Below are 19454 nucleotides of genomic sequence, written 5' to 3'. Positions count from 1 at the left end.
AAAAAAATGAGAGAAAAGGTGTAGTATGTGCTGTGCTACTCGTTTTTACTTGAATAGTAAAATTTATTATTTTTAAATATTTTAGAGTATATTAATTAACCGTGGTTAAAAAGTCATGGTTAAAGGCAGGTTTTCTCGTAGTGAATAGTTGGCAATATAAAGCTCTAGAAGAGCTAATTTGTGATTATCAAGGGGGACCAAATTGGCTATAAATGATATCACATTGAGATCACAAATGGTGGTAAAGTTGACTATTTTTATAAATATTGCAGGTAAGAAATGTGTATAAAAAGGAAAAATTACTTGTTTTTCTTCCGATATATGTTACACTAATATTAGCATGATTGAAAAACGTGCCTTGGTAAATCAAAAGTATATTGATTATAATAACTATATCATTTGGCATGACCGGATGGACCATCCCGGATCAAATATGATGCGAAATATTATTGAAAATTCATATGATCATGTATTGAAGAACCAAAAGATTCTTTAATTTATTGAATTGTCATATAATGCTAGTTCTCAGAAAAATTATCACCAACTAAATTTGAGATTCAATCTCTTGCATTTTTAAAATTTTTGATGAATAGAAAAATAATTGGCCAAAATACAAAGAAGCAATTCATATTTAAAGTTTTTTGGACATAGAATCCAAAACATGAAGGTGTAAAGCCAGTGGGGGTACAAATGTGCAAAACTATAATAAGAAAAATGAAGTCGTATGATATAAAGCACGACTTATAGCACAATGATTTTCGCAAAAGCCTGACATTTATTCTCTTTGTGGTGGATGCAATCACCTTCAGATGTCTTATTAATCTAGCAGTATATGAAAAATTGACATGTATAATGGATGTTATTATAGCCTATTTATATGACTTATTCGGTCGATAATGAAATTTATGTAAAAATCCTAGAAGGATTTAAAACTCTTGAAGCATATAAGATTTCCCGGAAAATTTGTTGAATAAAGCTTCAAATATCAGTAAATGGATTAAAGAAATAAAGACATATGTGGTATAATCGCCTTGATAAAATATTTATCAGTTGACTTACAATTTAAAGAGATTGTTGATGGGACGTAAATTCGTTCCCATCTAAGCCCATTTTGATGGCAAAATACCCTCCGTTCCCTCATCTGATGAGCAACTTCAGCATGAAAATCACTTGTTTTACACATTTGTGACAAAAACACAGTGGGGGAACGGATGATGACGTAATCCTTTGAAAACACATTAAAAGGGGAACAGATTGAGAACATTTATTACACCTGCTCCACTCATTTAATGCTTCTGATCACTTTGCAGGAAACGTGGAAACAAAGTCTTCATAAAGTAGAGGCGGTGCACCAACTAAGCACAAAGAAATGTGCACAGCAGGAAATAAAGAGTTCTCATTGGCTAAGAAGAAAACAAGACATGGGGAACTGCAAGAAAACGACTAATCATCAACAATAACTGTCCCATCAAGCAAGTTGCAAGCTTCCAAACACTGTTGCCACAGCCTCGTCCCTTCAGTCAAGAAACCAACTCCAAAGGATTTTACAAGACTGCCACTCACTCTTCTGCCTATAAATAGGACGTCCCAAACACGAAGACATCATCGAATTCCTTAGGAATCAAATTCCTGAAGAAGAGATGACCTATTATTATTTAGTAGTTTACATTTTTGTATAGTTGTAGCTATAGTTAAGTGACAACACTTCTCCCTTATTCTGTAACATTCACTTGACACTCCTCACGAGCATCAACCATCTTCTCCATTTTAGATTTTGTTGTAATCTTCCTTGTTTCATTTTAATATAAGTGTTTCTTCTTTCCTTTCCACTCGTTATCTTTGAACTGAATCTCGGGTCTATGGGACTTCAGTTTAAAATAATTATGTTTAAAATATCAGCCATGGGCTGAAGTATCCGTGGAACGGATAAGCTGCAAAACTCTTAAAGAATTATTTTCAAAACTCTTGACTGAAGCTTTTTGTATTTCTCTGGCTAAGTAAGCTATATTCATTGTGTATCAATGGAAATTGAACACATACTGAGAAAGGAACTTCCTTAAGGAAGAGATTTCAGACAGCTTAGCTAGTGGGGGAAGGTAGTGTTTTGGCAACGACACTTTTGGTCACCTTAGGAATAAGGGGCCACTTCGTCCACTTTAAGGTTCTGTACCAATTACCTGTTGGAGTTAAGGGAGCCATAAGAATATGGAAACTTGTGAGCCATCTAGTCCATGAGCTAAGGAATCAGAGTTGGCAGTTAAGAAACTGGGACAAAGCCAAAAAGTGCTAAGTCTTGAGCAGAGAAAATAACTATTTAAGAATGGAGCAGTAAATATGTTCCTTGTGTTAAATTGTTTTTAAAACCATCCACTTTGTTGTCTCTTGATTATAGTTATAACTGTTTTATTTTTACTTTACTTAATCTTGTATCTATCAAGCTTCAATGATTATTATCACACCTTCTCTTAAGCAGGAAGGATCACATATATAACGCAGCGAGTAATTGTTTGCCATCAGACTGAACTTACTGTTCTTGAGGAACGTTGTCAAGACAGCAGGGAACGGTTGACCAGACAGTTCAACCACTAACTTTTCTTCTCATTTTCATTCTTTATAAAATAGTTTAAGACATTATTTAGAGTTCTATCCTCGTGGGAACGATAATCTGGGCATTAATCCACCCATTATTACTTGATACGTGCACTTGCGCACTTGGGTTGGAAGCAAGGGAACAAATCTGTTTTCTTTTGCTAATTTAGAACAGAGGAATGTCCCTCATCAGAATATATATTTTTCCACCATCAGCAAACCACCCAACAAGTTTTTGACGCCGTTGCCAGGGATAGAAACACTAATTTTTTTTTCTTATTACTGTTTTTAGTACATACTCTGTATAGTTCATATTTTCTTTTCACTTATTTCTTGTCACTGATTTTGCTGTTCATATAACCTGTGTTTTATGGTTTATGAGTGAAGAGTCTGAAATAGATTATGACCACTCCACTGAAATACGTGAGTTTTTCTTTGATCCTGAGCCAGAACGTACCTTTCACAGAAGAAGAAACCTCAGGGAAGAAATTTCTGAAAATATGGCTGATCACAATAATAATGAAGATATTCCTCCTGAACAAAACTTTAGAACTTTGGCTGCTCCTTTCAGGAACAGACCAGAGAGGGGAGTAATCCTCCCTCCTGTAGCACCTAATTTTGAATTAAAACCTATCATGTTTCACATGATAAGAGAAGCTGGAGTCTTCAATGGACTCCCTGCAGAAGATCCTTACACACACCTCACAACATTTCAAGATATCTATGATAATTTCAAAGCTGAGGGTGTGACAGAGGAAAGTATGAGAATGAGGTTATTCCCTCACTCCTTGGGCTTAAAAGCAAAAACATGGATGAAAAATCTCACCCCTGGATCCATACATTCTTGGGAGGAACTTTCTAACAAGTTCATAGAAAGGTTTCTCCCTATGTCTCGACAAGCTGATGTGAGAGCAAAGCTCTATAACTTCAGGATGTTTTATGGAGAAAATCTCTATGAAGCTTGGGAGAGATACAAGTTAGAAAATGTCCAAACCATGGGGTAGAGAGTTAGGGAGTGTTACAATCTTTTTATAAAGGACTTGACCATACTTCTCAGTCAAATTTAGATTTTGCTGCAGGAGGATATTTTTTTACAAGAACGCTTGAATCCATGTATGAAATCATAGAAGGCACTGCAGAAAAGATGTCTCCAATGGTCAATAGACAGGGTGAACCCAGTAAGGAATCCTGGCATGCTAGAACTAGACAAACAAACTGCCATGGGAGTCCAGCTAGCCTCACTCATGAATGAGGTGAAGAACCTGAAAAATGATCAAGAAACACCAAGGATGGAAGTCTTGCAACTCACAGCAGTTGAAACTGAACCATGCTCAGCCTGTGGTGACCTTCATGATTCAACAGACTGCTGATAAACCCTTGGTTTACCATGCTTTTAGGCTTAATTATGATTGATATATGTTATGAATTGCATGGAAATTAGGGTTTTATGCTGTAAAGTTACAGTAATTGAATATCTTGCTAACATGTTGTCGTAATGCTGATTTACAAGAGTTTTTGACATATATTATGGCATTTTGGAACAAAAAGAAGACATCAAGTTGAGTTGAAGTCACAAGAAAGCAAGATTTCAAGTGTGTACCAGCTGAAGGAGGATGTTTTGGCGTCCATGAAGCAAGTTTAAATGCACAAAAGGAAGGAAAACACCATTGCCCCCTGGAGGAGAACGTTTTGGCGCACAACATCACGCCAAAACGTCCTGAAAACAACCAAAACCATTCGAAGAGCATGTTTTGGCGTGCTAATGGACGCCAAAACGTGTGAAGGCAGAAAAGAATACACATCAAGAACGTTTTAGCGCGCTACAGGACGCTAAAACGTCTGTACACGGTCAAGCCAACTCCAGGAAAGATTTAATCAAGATATGCAGCAGATTCCATGAAGATACAAAAAGAAAACACATCAACCTTGATTGAATTAAAGATATAAATCCAATTGGAAGATGTGATAGAAGATCACAACAAGATTTAAAGCTCAAAATCGTCAACCAATCACCAAGATATCAAATGCAAAAAGGAAACAACGATGAAATCAACCACAAATCTGATATGGATTCATTGGAGATTTAATGAAGAATACAACCCCAAAAAGCTATAAATAAAGAGCTTAGGGTCAAGACTCATACACCAATTCACAATTCCAGAGCATTACACCAAGACTGAAGGAGGAATCCTGTTGCGGAGCGCTGGAACACTGAGGAACCAAGTCAACATCACACCAACGGAGGCTTGGGGTTCTTTTTTCTTTATTATTTCTTTTCAATTCAGTATGCTAAAGTAGTCTTTTATGTAGTTATGGGTAGATGAAACCCAATTGAATCTTTATGTTTATGAATTAAATTGTCTCCGAATCCTGTTCTTTTTATAATTGAATAAATTATCTGTTTTTAATGCTTTCTATGAGTTTGTTCCTTATAGAATGATTTTGGGGAATTGTATGATAATAGGGATGTTGGTGCATGAACCTTGACTTGATAATTTATCATAATCCTTGTGATCTAGGAATAGGAATAAGAATAAACATAGGGTAATTATGCAATCTCGAAATTATTGATCTTAATGCATGTTTTCTTGGGGAATAATCGGGGAACTAGAGTTCTTTCAAGATTACATAGATTTATGGTAACAAAGAATTGAGCCGTAATTAACTTAGATAGAATTGATTGGCAATATATTAAGAAACAGATTCTTGACTGTTTAATTCATAACTTATTGAGGATATTGGGGAAAGTTGAAACCTTAACTACGCTTGTTTTAAATCTTAATCAAACATCATCTTCATTCATTCTTTTAATTCTGAATTTTCATATTGCATGCCTTTACTTGTTTTTTTTTGTAATAACCTTTACTTGTTTTTAATTTTAAGTTACTTGAATCACAACTCTCTTCATCTAAATTCTCTCAAAACAAACCTTTGATTGTCCAACTAAAACGCAATTAGCGAACTAGTGCTTGAAATTCTGATCCTCGTGGGAACGATCTCGTACTCAGTACATTTTATTACTTTCACAATCGGTGCACTTGCCGAGTCGCTATCAATTGCCCATCCACTGCATTGGTGTGTTATGCAGAAAACTTTGAAAACAGGAACTTCACCCAAGCCAGGGACAATCAGCAAGTAGGACGCAACACCAATTCCAATCTTGGAGGAACTATCATGAAAGATCAGAACCATAATCCCCAATGGAGGCCACCCATGAACCAAAGAACATTCAACACTCAGCAGCAGCAGTACCAGAAAGGTAGCAACAGTGGAACGTTTGAACAACAAAGAAGAAACAATTACGTTCCGTTCCACAGAGATGACCAACGCATCAACACCCTGGAAAACTATGTCAAAGAATATGTCACCAGGAACGATGCAGTGGTCAGGAACATTGAGTCCCACCTGTGACAGATAACTACCAACCTCAATACCAGAACACCAGGAAAACTACCAGGGGACATTGAAGTTCCCTCAACAACTTCTCCAGAGACCTGAAAGGTAAGTACCATGTCTAGCTAAAGACATTAAACTAAGCGCTGACTGGGAGGCAACCCAGTGGATACATTTTCTCTCTAACAAAGAGCAAAATTTTGGGGTGGTTAACCTTAACCACATAGCTCCCAAATGGAGGGAACGTCTGAGGTTCCACTCCAAAATCCAAATAACATACGTTCCATTCCAGGAACGTAGTTTTGGGGAGGTTCACTAACCACACAATCCCAATTTTTCCTTTCAAAAAAAATAAATAAAAAAATAAATTATTATTATATATATATACACTGTTGTAAATAGTAATTGGTTATGTGCTATGATTTACGTTCCCCTTCTCTTTATTAGGTTAGATTTACATTCAATTAGTCAGCATCTTATTACTTTTGTAATTTAGGAAAAGAAAAAGGGAACGTTCCCTGGGTTAAGAGATAACAGTGACTGGGACACCTGTCCCTGCTAAGTCACTCAAAAAGTACGCAGCCGTATCAAATTTGCATTTATTGCAAATCTTGAAAATGTGCCCTGATAAAGCAACCGTCTCCTCACCTATTAATGCAACTACACCCTTTTCTTTTCCCTCTCTCTCACGTTCTAACCTAAATCGTTCCATCTTCTTACAATTATCATCATCAGTTACAGGTCACTAACTTCTGACCACTCGTTCTGTAACGTCCCCATTCCACTACCCATTTCACTCCCTCTCTTTATCCTCCACGTCCCAAAAGTCTCTCCATGTTCCATCCTCCAGTGTCTATTTAAACTCATCTCTTCCTTCCTTCAAGTTTTACTACTTCCCACTAACTCATCTCTCCATGTTCCTTGTGTTAAATTGTTTTTAAAACCATCCACTTTGTTGTCTCTTGATTATAGTTATAACTGTTTTATTTTTACTTTACTTAATCTTGTATCTATCAAGATCCAATGATTATTATCACACATTCTCTTAAGCAGGAAGGATCACATATATAACGCAGCGAGTAATTGTTTGCCATCAGACTGAACTTACTGTTCTTGAGGAACGTTGTCAAGACAGCAGGGAACGTTTGACCAGACAGTTCAACCACTAACTTTTCTTCTCATTTTCATTCTTTATAAAATAGTTTAAGACATTATTTAGGGTTCTATCCTCGTGGAAACGATAATCTGGGCATTAATACACCCATTATTACTTGATGCGTGCACTTGCGCACTTGGGTTGGAAGCAAGGGAAGAAATCTGTTTTCTTTTGCTAATTTAGAACAGAGGAACGTCCCTCATCAGAATATATATTTTTCCACCATCAGCAAACCACCCAACAATTGTACATGGATAAAGAAAATCCATTGAGTACCCCAATGATTATGAGATCGCTTGACATAAATAAAATATTTATTTCACCCCTGTGAAAATTAATTTTCTAATCTTGAAATGCCAATGGGGCATAATATATAGCGTGATAAAGGAGATTAATTATATGGCTCAGTTAAGGGGAGATATTATGATGATATTTACTCATATGATAACTAAAATAAATATTCAAAGGGAGAGTTATAAGAATTGCACTCTTTTTCCCTTCACCAATTTTTTATCCCATTGGGTTTTTCTTGTGATTTTTAATGAGGCAATCTATTAGCGTATGATTAAGGATGAACATCCAAGGGAGAGTTATGAAAATATCAAATAAGTGGATGTTCAACTTTCTAACACCACATCTTCTCCCCTTTTTACCCTCAGATTTTTACTTTCTTGTTTGTAAGTCTATTAACAGGATCATACTCTTATCCAACACGAAGATACTATAATAATTATAATGCAGGTCATTTACCTGAGCCACACAAAGGCAGATGCCAAACAAGATTACGATCACAAGTGGAAGCATAATAATTTTACGGCGTTCAACAAATTCGTTCAAGAGATAATTTGGCAGATTTATTTACCAAGGCATTACCTACTTCAAGTTTCGAGAAACTTTTATACCATTGGATTTTCCTGGTAAGGTTTTTAATGAGGCAACCTCTAATACATATTTTTTTTCAATAGGATCATTGGACATCCAAGGAGGAGTGTTATAAATAATATTGATTGTTGGTTGTCCATGATCGCTATGACCGTTGAATGTTCTGTAACCACTGAATAAGTAATTGTGATCATTTATCATATTGTAACCGTCCTGATCTTATGAGCCTACAAATAGAGACATCAAAGGAAATGATAATACAAACAAGAATATATACAACAAGAATATATTCTCTTGTTTCTCTCTTATCTCTATATTTTTCTCCTCATTATCCATATTTATTTTACAACAATAACAGTAAACTAAAAATATTCTAAATAAAAAAAAAAAAACGAAGACAAAAAAATAAATAGAAAAAAATAAAAAGACCATATGTTTAAGGGTGTGCATGATAACCATTTTGTTCCCTGACACTGTTTCTGAAAAGAAATAATTCTTTTTTATTTCTATGTTTTGGAACAGTTTCTGAGAAAAAAATTATGTTTGATAACATGTTCTATTTTTATTCTGAGAATGAGAATTACATTTAAATAATATAATAAAATAATTCCTATTAACCATAAAAAAATTGGAGCATCACTTTCCTTTTCATATGGTGTGGCGGTGGTGGTGGGCTAGTGGTGGTAATGGTGGTGGTGGTGGTAGTGATGGCAATGGCTGTAGCAATGATGGTGGTAATAGTGGTCACGGTGATGGCAGTGACTGCGACGATGGTGGTGGTGGTGGCGTAGTGGTGTTGGTGATGGCATGGTGGTGGTGACGGCAGTGGTTGCGGCGATGGTGGTGGTGGTTGGTGACGGTGGTGGTAGTGGTGATGACGGTGGCATAGTGGCGATGGGGGAGGTGGTGGCGATGACATCGTTGTCGTCGTCGTGGTGGTGGTACAATGACGACGACAATAATGGTGGTGATGGTCGTGTCGGGATGATGGTGGTAGTGGTGATGATGATGAAAATGATGGAGAGTGATTGAGAGAAATAAATGTTTCTCATTTTGTGACCGGGAACAAAAAAACATAATTTCTCGAATTTTTTTTTGTTCCCCAGCACAAAAATAGAATCTGTTCATCCCGGGAACAAAAAATAAACTGATTTTATCAAACAAGTTTTCTATCTATTTCTGTTCCAGGGAATAGAAATTAAAAAAATTGATTCCGGAAAGGTTGTCATATACATCCTAAATAAAAAAGAAGAAAATAAATTGAGAAAAAGGTAGAAAATTAAAATACTGAATTGTTTACCATTTTTTTTTTTAAATATTGAATTTTTTTTTATTTTATTTTTTACCTTATTTTATCTTCCATTTGTTTTAACATTGATAGAAAAGACCAGTGTTGTGAAACCAGGTCGGGGTCGACCCTGAATCTGACAAACCGATCATCAGACCAATTCAAATCAAGCATCGGACTAGTCATGTATCGAACTCAGTCAAACTCAGTCAAAACCTGGTCAAATTCGGATAAAGTCGGCCAAACTCGATCAAAATCAGTGACCCGATTAGGTCATGCATTTTTATAAATAAATAAAAAAACCGAAATCATTTTATCTTGTCAGAAAAAAAAATATAACTCATTTTATTTTTTATAATTTTATTTGCTAGTAGTATATTCTTCTACAATGACCTCAAATTTTAACTTCCAATACTGAAGCAATTTGCGAAATAATAAATTAAGAGAATGTGACATATGTCATTTCAATGCAGATGAATTTGAAAAATATGAGTTCACAACATATGTCCTTTTGAATGCCATTGAGAGATATGCTATGGGGATTTTGAGTTGCAATTTAAATTGACATAGTAATATTGTGCATTTTCATTTATTTGTGCTTTATGAACTTGTAAAAGTGTGATTCAGTAATTTTTGCACTTATTCAGTGAACCTTGTTTAACTCATTTTAGATATAGAGAATATAATTAAATTTATATATTCATATATATAGGGTTTGTTTTTTCTAAAGTTACTCTAGATAACTTTATCTAATGTTCATCGAAACGACGTCGTTTTGGGGCGAAAATCATGGTGTTTTTGTAATTTTAATTTATTTCAAGGTTATAATAGTCTTTATTATTCTAATTTTTTAATTTTTCAACTCCAAAACGATGTCGTTTCGATGAACATTAGACAAAGTTGTCTAAAGTAACATTAGATACTTTTTTCCCATATATATATATATATTTATTTATTTATATATCTGGGTCAATCGATTCAATCAGTGACCTAGTACCTCGACCGGGTTGATGGCCGAGTCGAGTTTAATAACATTGGAAAAGACTAAAACTGAAGGAAAAAAAAAAAGATCAAACATAGGTAAATTTTAAAAAAAAAAAACTAAAAAGACAAAGAAAATAAGAAAAAAATATTGAAAGCTTATAAATTATAACGGTGGTTTTTGTTTTTTGTTTTATTTTTTTTCTATTTCTTTTTTTATCTTCAGTCAATTTTCTTATTTTTGATTTAGACTATTTTAATATAATTTTTAATTTTAGTCTTCTTTTTTGTCAGTTTTATAAATTTTCAATATATTTAATCTTATTTTTTTTTTCTCATTCTATTTTCTTCTTCTTTTATTTATACATGTTTGGTCTAATTTTTTTTCTATATCTTTTTTTTGTCATTAGTCTACTTTTTTTTTTTTTTTTTTTATAACTGTCCCGTTTTTTAGTTGTAGTTATTTCTGTTATTATTGTAAGTCTTTAACATATTTGGACTTATTTTTTATTTTATTTTTTGTCCTTAATCTATTTCTTCTTTTTTTATTTGGATATATTTGATATTTTTTATTTTAATATCTTTTTATAAGTTGTAACATATTTGATTTTATATTTTTTTTAATTCTTTTTGTCCTCGGTTTGCTCTCTTTTTTTTAGAAGGGTAAATTAAGCAGATTAGTTTAGTTTCTCACAGTCAGGTAAAGATGAGTTTGGATGAAAAAATTATATAAGTGCAAGTGATTCAAAGAAAAATCATAAAGGGGTTTTAAATTTTTCCCAAAAAAGTATTGAAGAGTGATTTCTTTTAAAAGGGATGTTTGGTACATGGAAATTTTTTATTTTTCCATGAAAGTGACACCGGCAATCTGATTTATCAAATCAAAATACTATAGTTAAAACAGAATAGCCTAATCATATACAGTTGATAAAATATACGAGCTTGTTTGAATATAAAACACTATTAAATTAACAAAAATAAATGATCGTGAAGATGCTTATGCTCTTTGCATTATATTATAATGATTTATCATCCAATTTATTCCCATGAGTAGTGTACAAGTATAACAAAATATTTTGACGCGAGTCACAAAATAGTGAAGCCAAGAATGACTTTTTTTTTTTTGAATAACAGCCAAGAATGACTTTTAAATTTAAGATGAAATGAGAAAGTGCACAAAGTAAAGAAGGCGAGAACTTTTTGTTTCTTTCGAGTGAAACTAATTATCATAAGATTTTGGTTGCCCTGTTATAATGTGAACAATTCATAAAAAGACAAAGATGGTGTGCAAAATGATATTTTTTTTTTTTTTTTTTACAATTGAGAACTTGAATAATAATTTGTTGTCTCTAGTAATAAAAAAAGAAAAAAATATTTGTCCTTTTAAAGAATATAATTTTGTGTCATTTTAAATCTTAATTGTTGATTTTCACCAATCAATGATTATAATTTATTAAAAATTACTAATTAATAAATAAATTTTACTCAATAAGTTCAATAGCAACTAGGTCTCAATCAACCATCATGCGTTTAATCCTAGCACCAAATGCGGATAAATAATAATATTGCTCATAACATACATTTTATAAACCATTTCTTAAACTATAATAAAGAAAAAAAATACAAATTTAAATTAAAATAAACAAAAGGAACGGGAAAAGAAATTACAAGAGGGGATTGATATCGCTTTTTATTAGTGTACACCAATAAATGATTCTGAGGGGATTGACATCGCTCTTTAACTAATGAACAGGAACACAACTTCTAAAATGATTCTGTGAGAGTGAAAGCTGATAGACACCAACTTTTACTACCATGTAAACTAGATAAAAAGCACAAACCAAATTAAAGCAATGAACATTTTAATTGACTGCATTCGTTTCCCATCAAATTTTACCACCAAGATCTAAGTCAATCTATCCTTTAGCCTCACCAAGTTCAACATCCTTGAGAGGACTCTTTTCTACTCCATCCTTCAATAGTCTAATTTCTTCTTCCGTCAGGCTGTTTTTCACTTGAGAAAATGTCTTTGCATTGGACTGCTTTTCAGCTTCCATAGCCCAACTGTAAATTATCATGCCAACAACTGTGATAATCATTCCCATTATATTCTTGAAAGTTAGCTCTGAATCAAATAGCAGCCATCCCAATGTCAGAACACATACTGTTTTCATGTGGCCTAAAACCTGGAAGGAAACGGTTGAAAAGCGCCCGATGCAAAGGTACTGGCTCACATTGCAAAATACAGCTAGCAAACATGAAAGAAGAATGCATAACTGCAGATATTTAAAAAAATAAAATAAAAGAAATGAATAATCCAACACTACATTATTAAGGATAAATACATAGGGAATACAACAGGCTAAAGTTAATAAGGGAAAAGGAGGACCACTTACAATGGCACCAGAAGACATCTTATAGTTGGTTATCAATTTGCCACTGAGGTAGTAATCAACAAATGGACCAAGAATAAGAAGAAAAAGGGCCTGAATGGGAGCAGTCTTGCTCAGCAATTCAAAAGATCCAATTGAATATTTCTTTTGTAGAGAACCTATTGACTGCAAAAACAATGGTGGCAAAAAGAATCAGTATATAACACGAGTGACTTTAATAGTAGAAAATTCGTTTTTCCACTATCATCATTTAACAATGAAGCTTATATGATCTTAAACTTGGCTATTCACAGGCGAAAAACAAGTTATTATTGGACCTTAAATGGAAAAAAATGATTTCAGTAGTTATTCTAAATCAAATGAAGTTCCATCCAGCACTCACATAAAATTATACCAATTTATAATATATAAATGACATGTGAAAAGAAAATCACAACAGAAATTGCAATAATTTTCATATTACCAGCATACTGGAGAAGAAACATTACGTAACACTTACAATTTGCTGTAAAGATGTTGACAAAACTGCTAAACAGGCACACATGAAACCTTTGAGGTTAGCTTTTACATCAGTTACAGTGCAAACACCAACACCAATAACCACAACCACCACTGACATTTTCACTTCCCTTGAGTAATGCTTGTTGTGAAGGATCCATTCCATCACACAAACCACAGGAATCATGCTTAGCTTTGATATCTGAGAACATACACAATGAGAAAATTAACAACTGAAAAGTAGAAGTGGAAATTCAAAATGAAGACATGAGTAGGTTGGCTATCATTTATAAGTTAGAATACATTGGAAGTGAGTCATGGGAATAGACAGTTGAATCTGAAAACAATGTGACAATTGACAAAGGCAGCTACTCCCGATATGTAAGAATTGAGATATAATAATAGCAACTCCAACATGTTTCTCTATAATGAAAAGTTGAGCAGAATCAAAGATCACAACAAAGATCACAAAGGTTGTAATCCTTGCTAAAGCCCATCTAAGCAACCTGACACCACACAATGATAAAACGCCTTATTAAAAACTTTATATCTTAGGTCACGTGGTATACAGGTTGACAGCCCAGTAGGAAGGTCTTTATGAATAAAGCCTGATAACCAGATACTCTGAGTCACAGGCCAAGAGCGTTGCCCTTCCTGGTCACCCACTCTAAGCCTATAAATATCACACTCCCTCTCATTACAAAGGCACGCTAATTCTCTCACTCCTCTTCCGAGGATTATCCTTACTCTCCATATTGACTTAAGCATTCAAGTAGGACCAGAGAGCTTACTGCCCATCTCTTCCCTGCAGATACTGGACCTGAGCCTGTTCCATCCCAAACACAACAAGTCTACATCTAAAAGAGCAATTAAATGCTTCAACATGGAAATCACTGCATCAGATTATTTAGCTGGGCTTTTAAGAATGTTTTAGTAAACACACATTTTTTAATAATATTTAGTGTTACACTATTCTTAATAAAAGCTCCTTAATTTCACAATACAATAAATTATACATATACAATTCACTCTCACGTGCATCTAACTGAAGCATAGGTTAGGTGCGCATTTTTTTTTATTTTTGAGTTAACCTAACCCTAATTATTTCTTTAAGGCGAGTTGATTCTCCCTGGTATCCCTACAAACTTCGACTCTTTGAGCCGGTTACGGAACTAATCCAGAGTGCGAGACGGGTCAAGGATGAAGATATTTAAACCCCTTCCAAATGTGGCATGTGAGAATAGAACTGAGGCCCTTTCCTTTTCATTTACTCAGCTCCCTAGCTCCCTTGCTACCAACTGAGCTACCACCATTTGGTGGTTAGGTGCGCATTATTACAGCATGTATGATGAAAGGCTTCAAATGATCACCCTGGTTTGTGCTTGACAGAAAGATATGAGATATCTATGATGGATGATGGCCTAAATTGTATACATCCATAACTTATGTTTAATAAGGAAGGAAGATGACAATTTTAAAAAGAACTACCGGATGAAATTCTTAACAAGAAAGAAAGATAAAAAAAATCCAACTTTCCAAGCCATGAAAACCATACTTGGTAGAATCCAACGGAGTTGAGCATGAGGCTGAAATTCATCCCCGTGATAGACATATTAGCAACCACTGAGAACCAAAGAAGCTCCCACATAGGAACATGCTTTGACGCCGAGTAACCGGTAGCATTTGACACTAGACCAACGAGAGCAGTTACAGCAAAGTGGAACCCAGTTAACGTACTGGCTGGAAAATAAAGAAAAGAAAGGATGAGAGAGGAGAAGATGTCAAGAAGTAATAAACTGAAGCCTTCGCATGTAATAATATCAAAAGTTTACACATAATACTTTTAAGGGGAATATTAATCTTATGTTACATGAGAGTATTATCTCATGCTATAGAGAGAGTTTAAATGGGGTCCACCATTAAAAAGTAAAAAAGAAAAAGAAAAAAGAAGGGGTGCGATTTTCGATGTGAGAGAAAATGAGATAACTACCTCATGTAGAATGAGAGTAGTATTTCCCTACTTTTAATAACCAACGTCAATAATTTGTAGCTCAAACAAAATAACAACGGTTATTATAAAGTTTGAACTAAATGTATTTTTAAGTGAAAGTATTCAGACAATAGTATGGATATTTGGATGGTGACTGAAGAACAGGGGAGGTACAGAACCACAAAAATGGCCGCATCACAGAAAGTGGAAATAGAAAGATCCAAGAGAATAGCAATAATGTCGGAGAAGTTAGAGATCTATTACTCTTCAGTCTCAGATCCAAACATGAAAAGTTAATAGTTGAGAAGAGAGAGGCAGACCGAAGCTGAAATCATAGCCATTGTTGGACATGAGCTGTTTGTTGGCCATGATAATTCCGACGGAGCTAACAACGTTCATGGCCCATGCTCCCACATCAGATATCGCTGACGATTTCTTTTCGTTCGTCATCTTCTATTTTAGAGGCCTCCAAAAGCAATTCTGATTAATTTGATTTCTATGTATATAGGAGAAAGAGAAGACTGTTGATTATTGAAGGGGTAACTGCCATCCAGACACTAGATCTGAGGAAAAAAGTAACACTACACAAATATGATAGCCCGTAGCCGCAGAATCAGATTCACAAAGGAAAAGTAGTAGTACTCAAGTTCGCTTTTCCAATTTGAAGAATTAAGCTGGTTTTGATTGTGTATGACTGAGATGAACTAAATTATTTCAGAAGAAAAAAAGGAAAGCCGGGGAGGAACGTTTCTCGCTTCCACTCTGTCTCTCTCCTCCCACAACACTTCCTCGTTGTTTCCCCCACCTCTTGGCTCCTCCTTCACATGACTGTCTCCCTCTGTTGTTGCTAAACCAATGTTTGGTATCTGATTATTTAAGAAAAATAACTGTAAAAAATTGTAGGGTTACTGTGTAATGCAGTTTTTTATTAAAAAAAAAATAGGATATGCTTACAACCAAAAAAGTTTACCACCTTTACAACCAATCTAATCACCGTTGATTTCTGTCAATCTAACGGTTATTATTTATTGGAATTAATAATTAATTAATAAATGCAACCCAATAATTTTTAATAAATGATAATCGTTAGATTAACAGAAATCAATGGTGATTAAGTTGGTTGTAAAGGTTATAATTTTTTTTTTTTTTTGGTAATTATATCCTTTCCAAAAAAAACCACACTGATTTTAGGATGCGATTTTTACATTTTAGAGTTATTGTAAAATGCTTCTACCAAAGAATGAAATTGTAGAATATTAACCATTGTGATTGTAAAATAGCTTTTTAAATTTTTATCGACCTACTCTTAATTTATCTATCTTTATCTATCCTTTTTAATATTATTAGCGATGTGTTGAATTGAGATTTCAAAAAATTTTAATGTATTATTTTTAGATAAAAAAATTCATTAGTATTCAATTAGAATTTTAAAGAATTGAAAAAAAGTCATGTGGTATTCGATTAAGATTTTAAAAGATTATTTTAGTGTCCATCCAAATTCGTTGGTATTTAATCAGAATTTAAAAAAAAAAAAGGAAAAATAATCATAATCTTGTCGTATTCAAAAAATCTAACGACTTTCATGGATTTTCTGTTGGTGTGGATTCCATGAGATTTTGTAGTGAAAAAATATAATTAAAATGTCTCTTTCACAATCTCACCCTAACCGCTAGGATTTTTTGAGATTTTTCTACTACAGTGTTTTCTTCTTCCTTTGACGGGTTGACCTGCTCGAAATCGGATACCGCCATGGGAGCTTCGTCAAAGCTCAAAAAGAGCAGATTTTGAGCGAGTTTCATCACAAAATAACACAAAAACAACAAATCAACAAGATTCTAATATAATCAATCTCAAAAGAGCAGATTTCGAGTGATTTTTTAGAGCTTTTGGATAATTAAAAAATAATTTTTCAAGCTATGGGTCGCGATTTTTCTTGGAACAAAAATATATGATTTTTGTATTAAAAACAGGGAGAGTTATACTTACTACCTATTTTTCTTACTACCTGTTACTACCAAATCTTAACCGTTGATTTCCGTCAGTCTAACAGTTGTAATTTAAAGAAAAATAGGTAGTAACAGGTAGTAAAAAAAATAGGTAGTAAATAAAACATTTCCCTTAAAAATAACATAAAACAGTGAGAAAACAATATAGGAACTAAAACCCTCAAAATATCAATTTAAAGAAAGACCGAAACTTTCATAATATGAACTCTATATTTCATAATAATACATTCATGAACTAAATTTCTTCGTTATAGGAAATAATTTCAAACAATTTTTGTAAAAATATATATCTAAAAACCTAATTTTTAAAAGCTCCAAAGCAATTTAAGGTTTCAATGTATCGATTAAATAATTTGAGAAATTTTTTAAACTTTCATGTAATAAAATCCAGAAATTCAGATTTAAGATTTTCTTAGAATAGTCAATGAAAACATGCATATGATATATGGTTAGAAAACTCTCAACGTAGAGCAAAATTCCCTAGGTTTCCAAGATCAATTGGAAAAAATTTTAAACGAAATTTTATCATGAATTTTAGGTTCTATATGCAAATTTAGTATTATTTTAATAAATAAAAAGTAGGTCTTATAATCCTATATGCATAGCTCTGATACCAAATAAAGAACATAATTTTCAACCCATTGGTCAAACCAAAGAGCATGAACGAGAAAGTGCTAATGTGTGAAGACTAGTATAACTTTAGATATAAGGAGAGCTGTTACTTAGTAATTTTGAATGTTTGTTAAAAATTATATTATGTTTTACTGATTGAGAAAATTATATTAGGTTTTACTTTTTTTTATTAATATCATTGCATTTTTTTAATTTTTTTTTCAGTAAACTTTTTGTTATTTTTTTTATTGTCTCTTGTAATTTTGAATGTTGCTTAAAAATTTATATGATTTTTTAAAATCTTATAAATAGATATTGTCCTTTCAAATCATATAAATTCTATTAAAATACTTTAAAATCCAATCTTATGAAATCTTGATTGTAAAAAAAGTCTTTTAAAAAAGTCTCCCTCTAATTCTAAATAGTCTTTTAAAATCTATAAAAAAATTTATTTTAAAAAATCTTTTAAAATACTAATCCAATACACTCCTTAGATTATAATTTTATCCAACAGTTGAGATTTACAGGATAAAATAAATCCTTTTACCCATTTCTTTCTTCTTACTTCCTCTTGCCCTTTCTCTATCCTCCCCTTTTTTCTCTATTGATGAAAGAATATATATGTGTCAATACTTAATGCAATACCACTAAAAAATCACACCGAGGAAGAAAAGATATAGCATTGAAATTTCGAAATAGTCATCATCTGCCGCCAATTTGAATTTACACCGAATCACATTCTTTCTAGAGAAAAACTGATAATGAAATAAAATATACGCAATTTATTGAATATATATATATATATATATATATATATATATATATATATATATATATATATATATATATATAACATGAATTTATCACCACAAACTCATTCATTGATTGTTACAAACAACTACTTTAATTTAGGGCCCGTTTGGAGGTCCGTTTAGATTGTTTTTTTCTTCAAAAGCTGTTTTTTTAAGAAAAAAAAACTTTTCGTTTTTAGTTCGTTTGGATGTCTGCTTTTAAAAAAAGCAGAAGTAAAAAAAAAGTCAAAAATCTACTTTTTTCAGAAGCTACAAATTTTAACTTCTAAGAAAAGCAGAAGTCAAAAGTCAAATATTTTTTTCAAAAACTAAATATTTTTATAAAAATATAAATAGCTTTAACTTTTATAAAAAAGACTTCTAAAATAAGGAAAAAATAAAAATTACTTTTTTGATAAGCCCAAACAAACGGGCTCTTAACCTCCAATAGTTATTCAATTAGTCGGAGATAAAGTAGTAATTAATACTTCTTGTTGGGTCAGTATAAATGGCAAAACTCTGCTTTGTTTAATTAAGATAATCGCAAAAGAATCCACCAATCGTAAATTATTATCTATTGAACAAAAAACCAATTCAAATTCACATGGAGTTTTGATCCTATGTGCTTCTCTGTCTTCATTGATAGAGAGAAACAAGAGGAGAGAGAAGGAGTGGGGGTAAAAGGGTTTTATTTATTATGCAAATCTTCATCGTTGGATGAGATTATAATCTAAAAGTGTTGGGAGTGATAGACAAAGATAAAATAAGAGTAGATAGAATAACTTATCCCATAATTAAATTATATAATATTATCATGATGATTATTTATAACTAATTGAATATTTATATTTACTTGTATTTATGTGTTAAAATAG

General features: G+C 32.8%; 1 protein-coding gene across 2 annotated transcripts; it reads right to left on the bottom strand.

The window, feature by feature from the left end:
- Positions 1–11917: 11917 nt before the first annotated feature.
- Positions 11918–15996, bottom strand: LOC133299090 (UDP-rhamnose/UDP-galactose transporter 2-like). 2 transcript variants are annotated; one of them, XM_061498514.1, is made up of 5 exons: positions 15491–15996; positions 14736–14920; positions 13182–13382; positions 12686–12847; positions 11921–12565 (listed from the first exon to the last, which is right to left on the bottom strand). In XM_061498514.1, the coding sequence occupies exons 1-5, from the start codon at positions 15618–15620 to the stop codon at positions 12206–12208; spliced, it is 1038 nt and encodes a 345-aa protein (XP_061354498.1). In that variant the 5' UTR covers positions 15621–15996; the 3' UTR covers positions 11921–12205. The 2 variants fall into 2 exon arrangements, with proteins under 2 accessions (XP_061354499.1, XP_061354498.1); XM_061498515.1 differs by lacking the exon at positions 13182–13382 and having other exon boundaries at positions 11918–12565.
- Between the last annotated feature and the right edge of the window lie 3458 nt (positions 15997–19454).

This window comes from Gastrolobium bilobum, unplaced genomic scaffold (assembly GCF_033153095.1).
Source record: "Gastrolobium bilobum isolate Gb01-03AN ecotype WA unplaced genomic scaffold, APGP_CSIRO_Gbil_v1 utg500, whole genome shotgun sequence".
NCBI classification, from domain to species: Eukaryota; Viridiplantae; Streptophyta; class Magnoliopsida; order Fabales; family Fabaceae; genus Gastrolobium; species Gastrolobium bilobum.
This window is presented reverse-complemented; position numbering and strand designations above follow the sequence as displayed.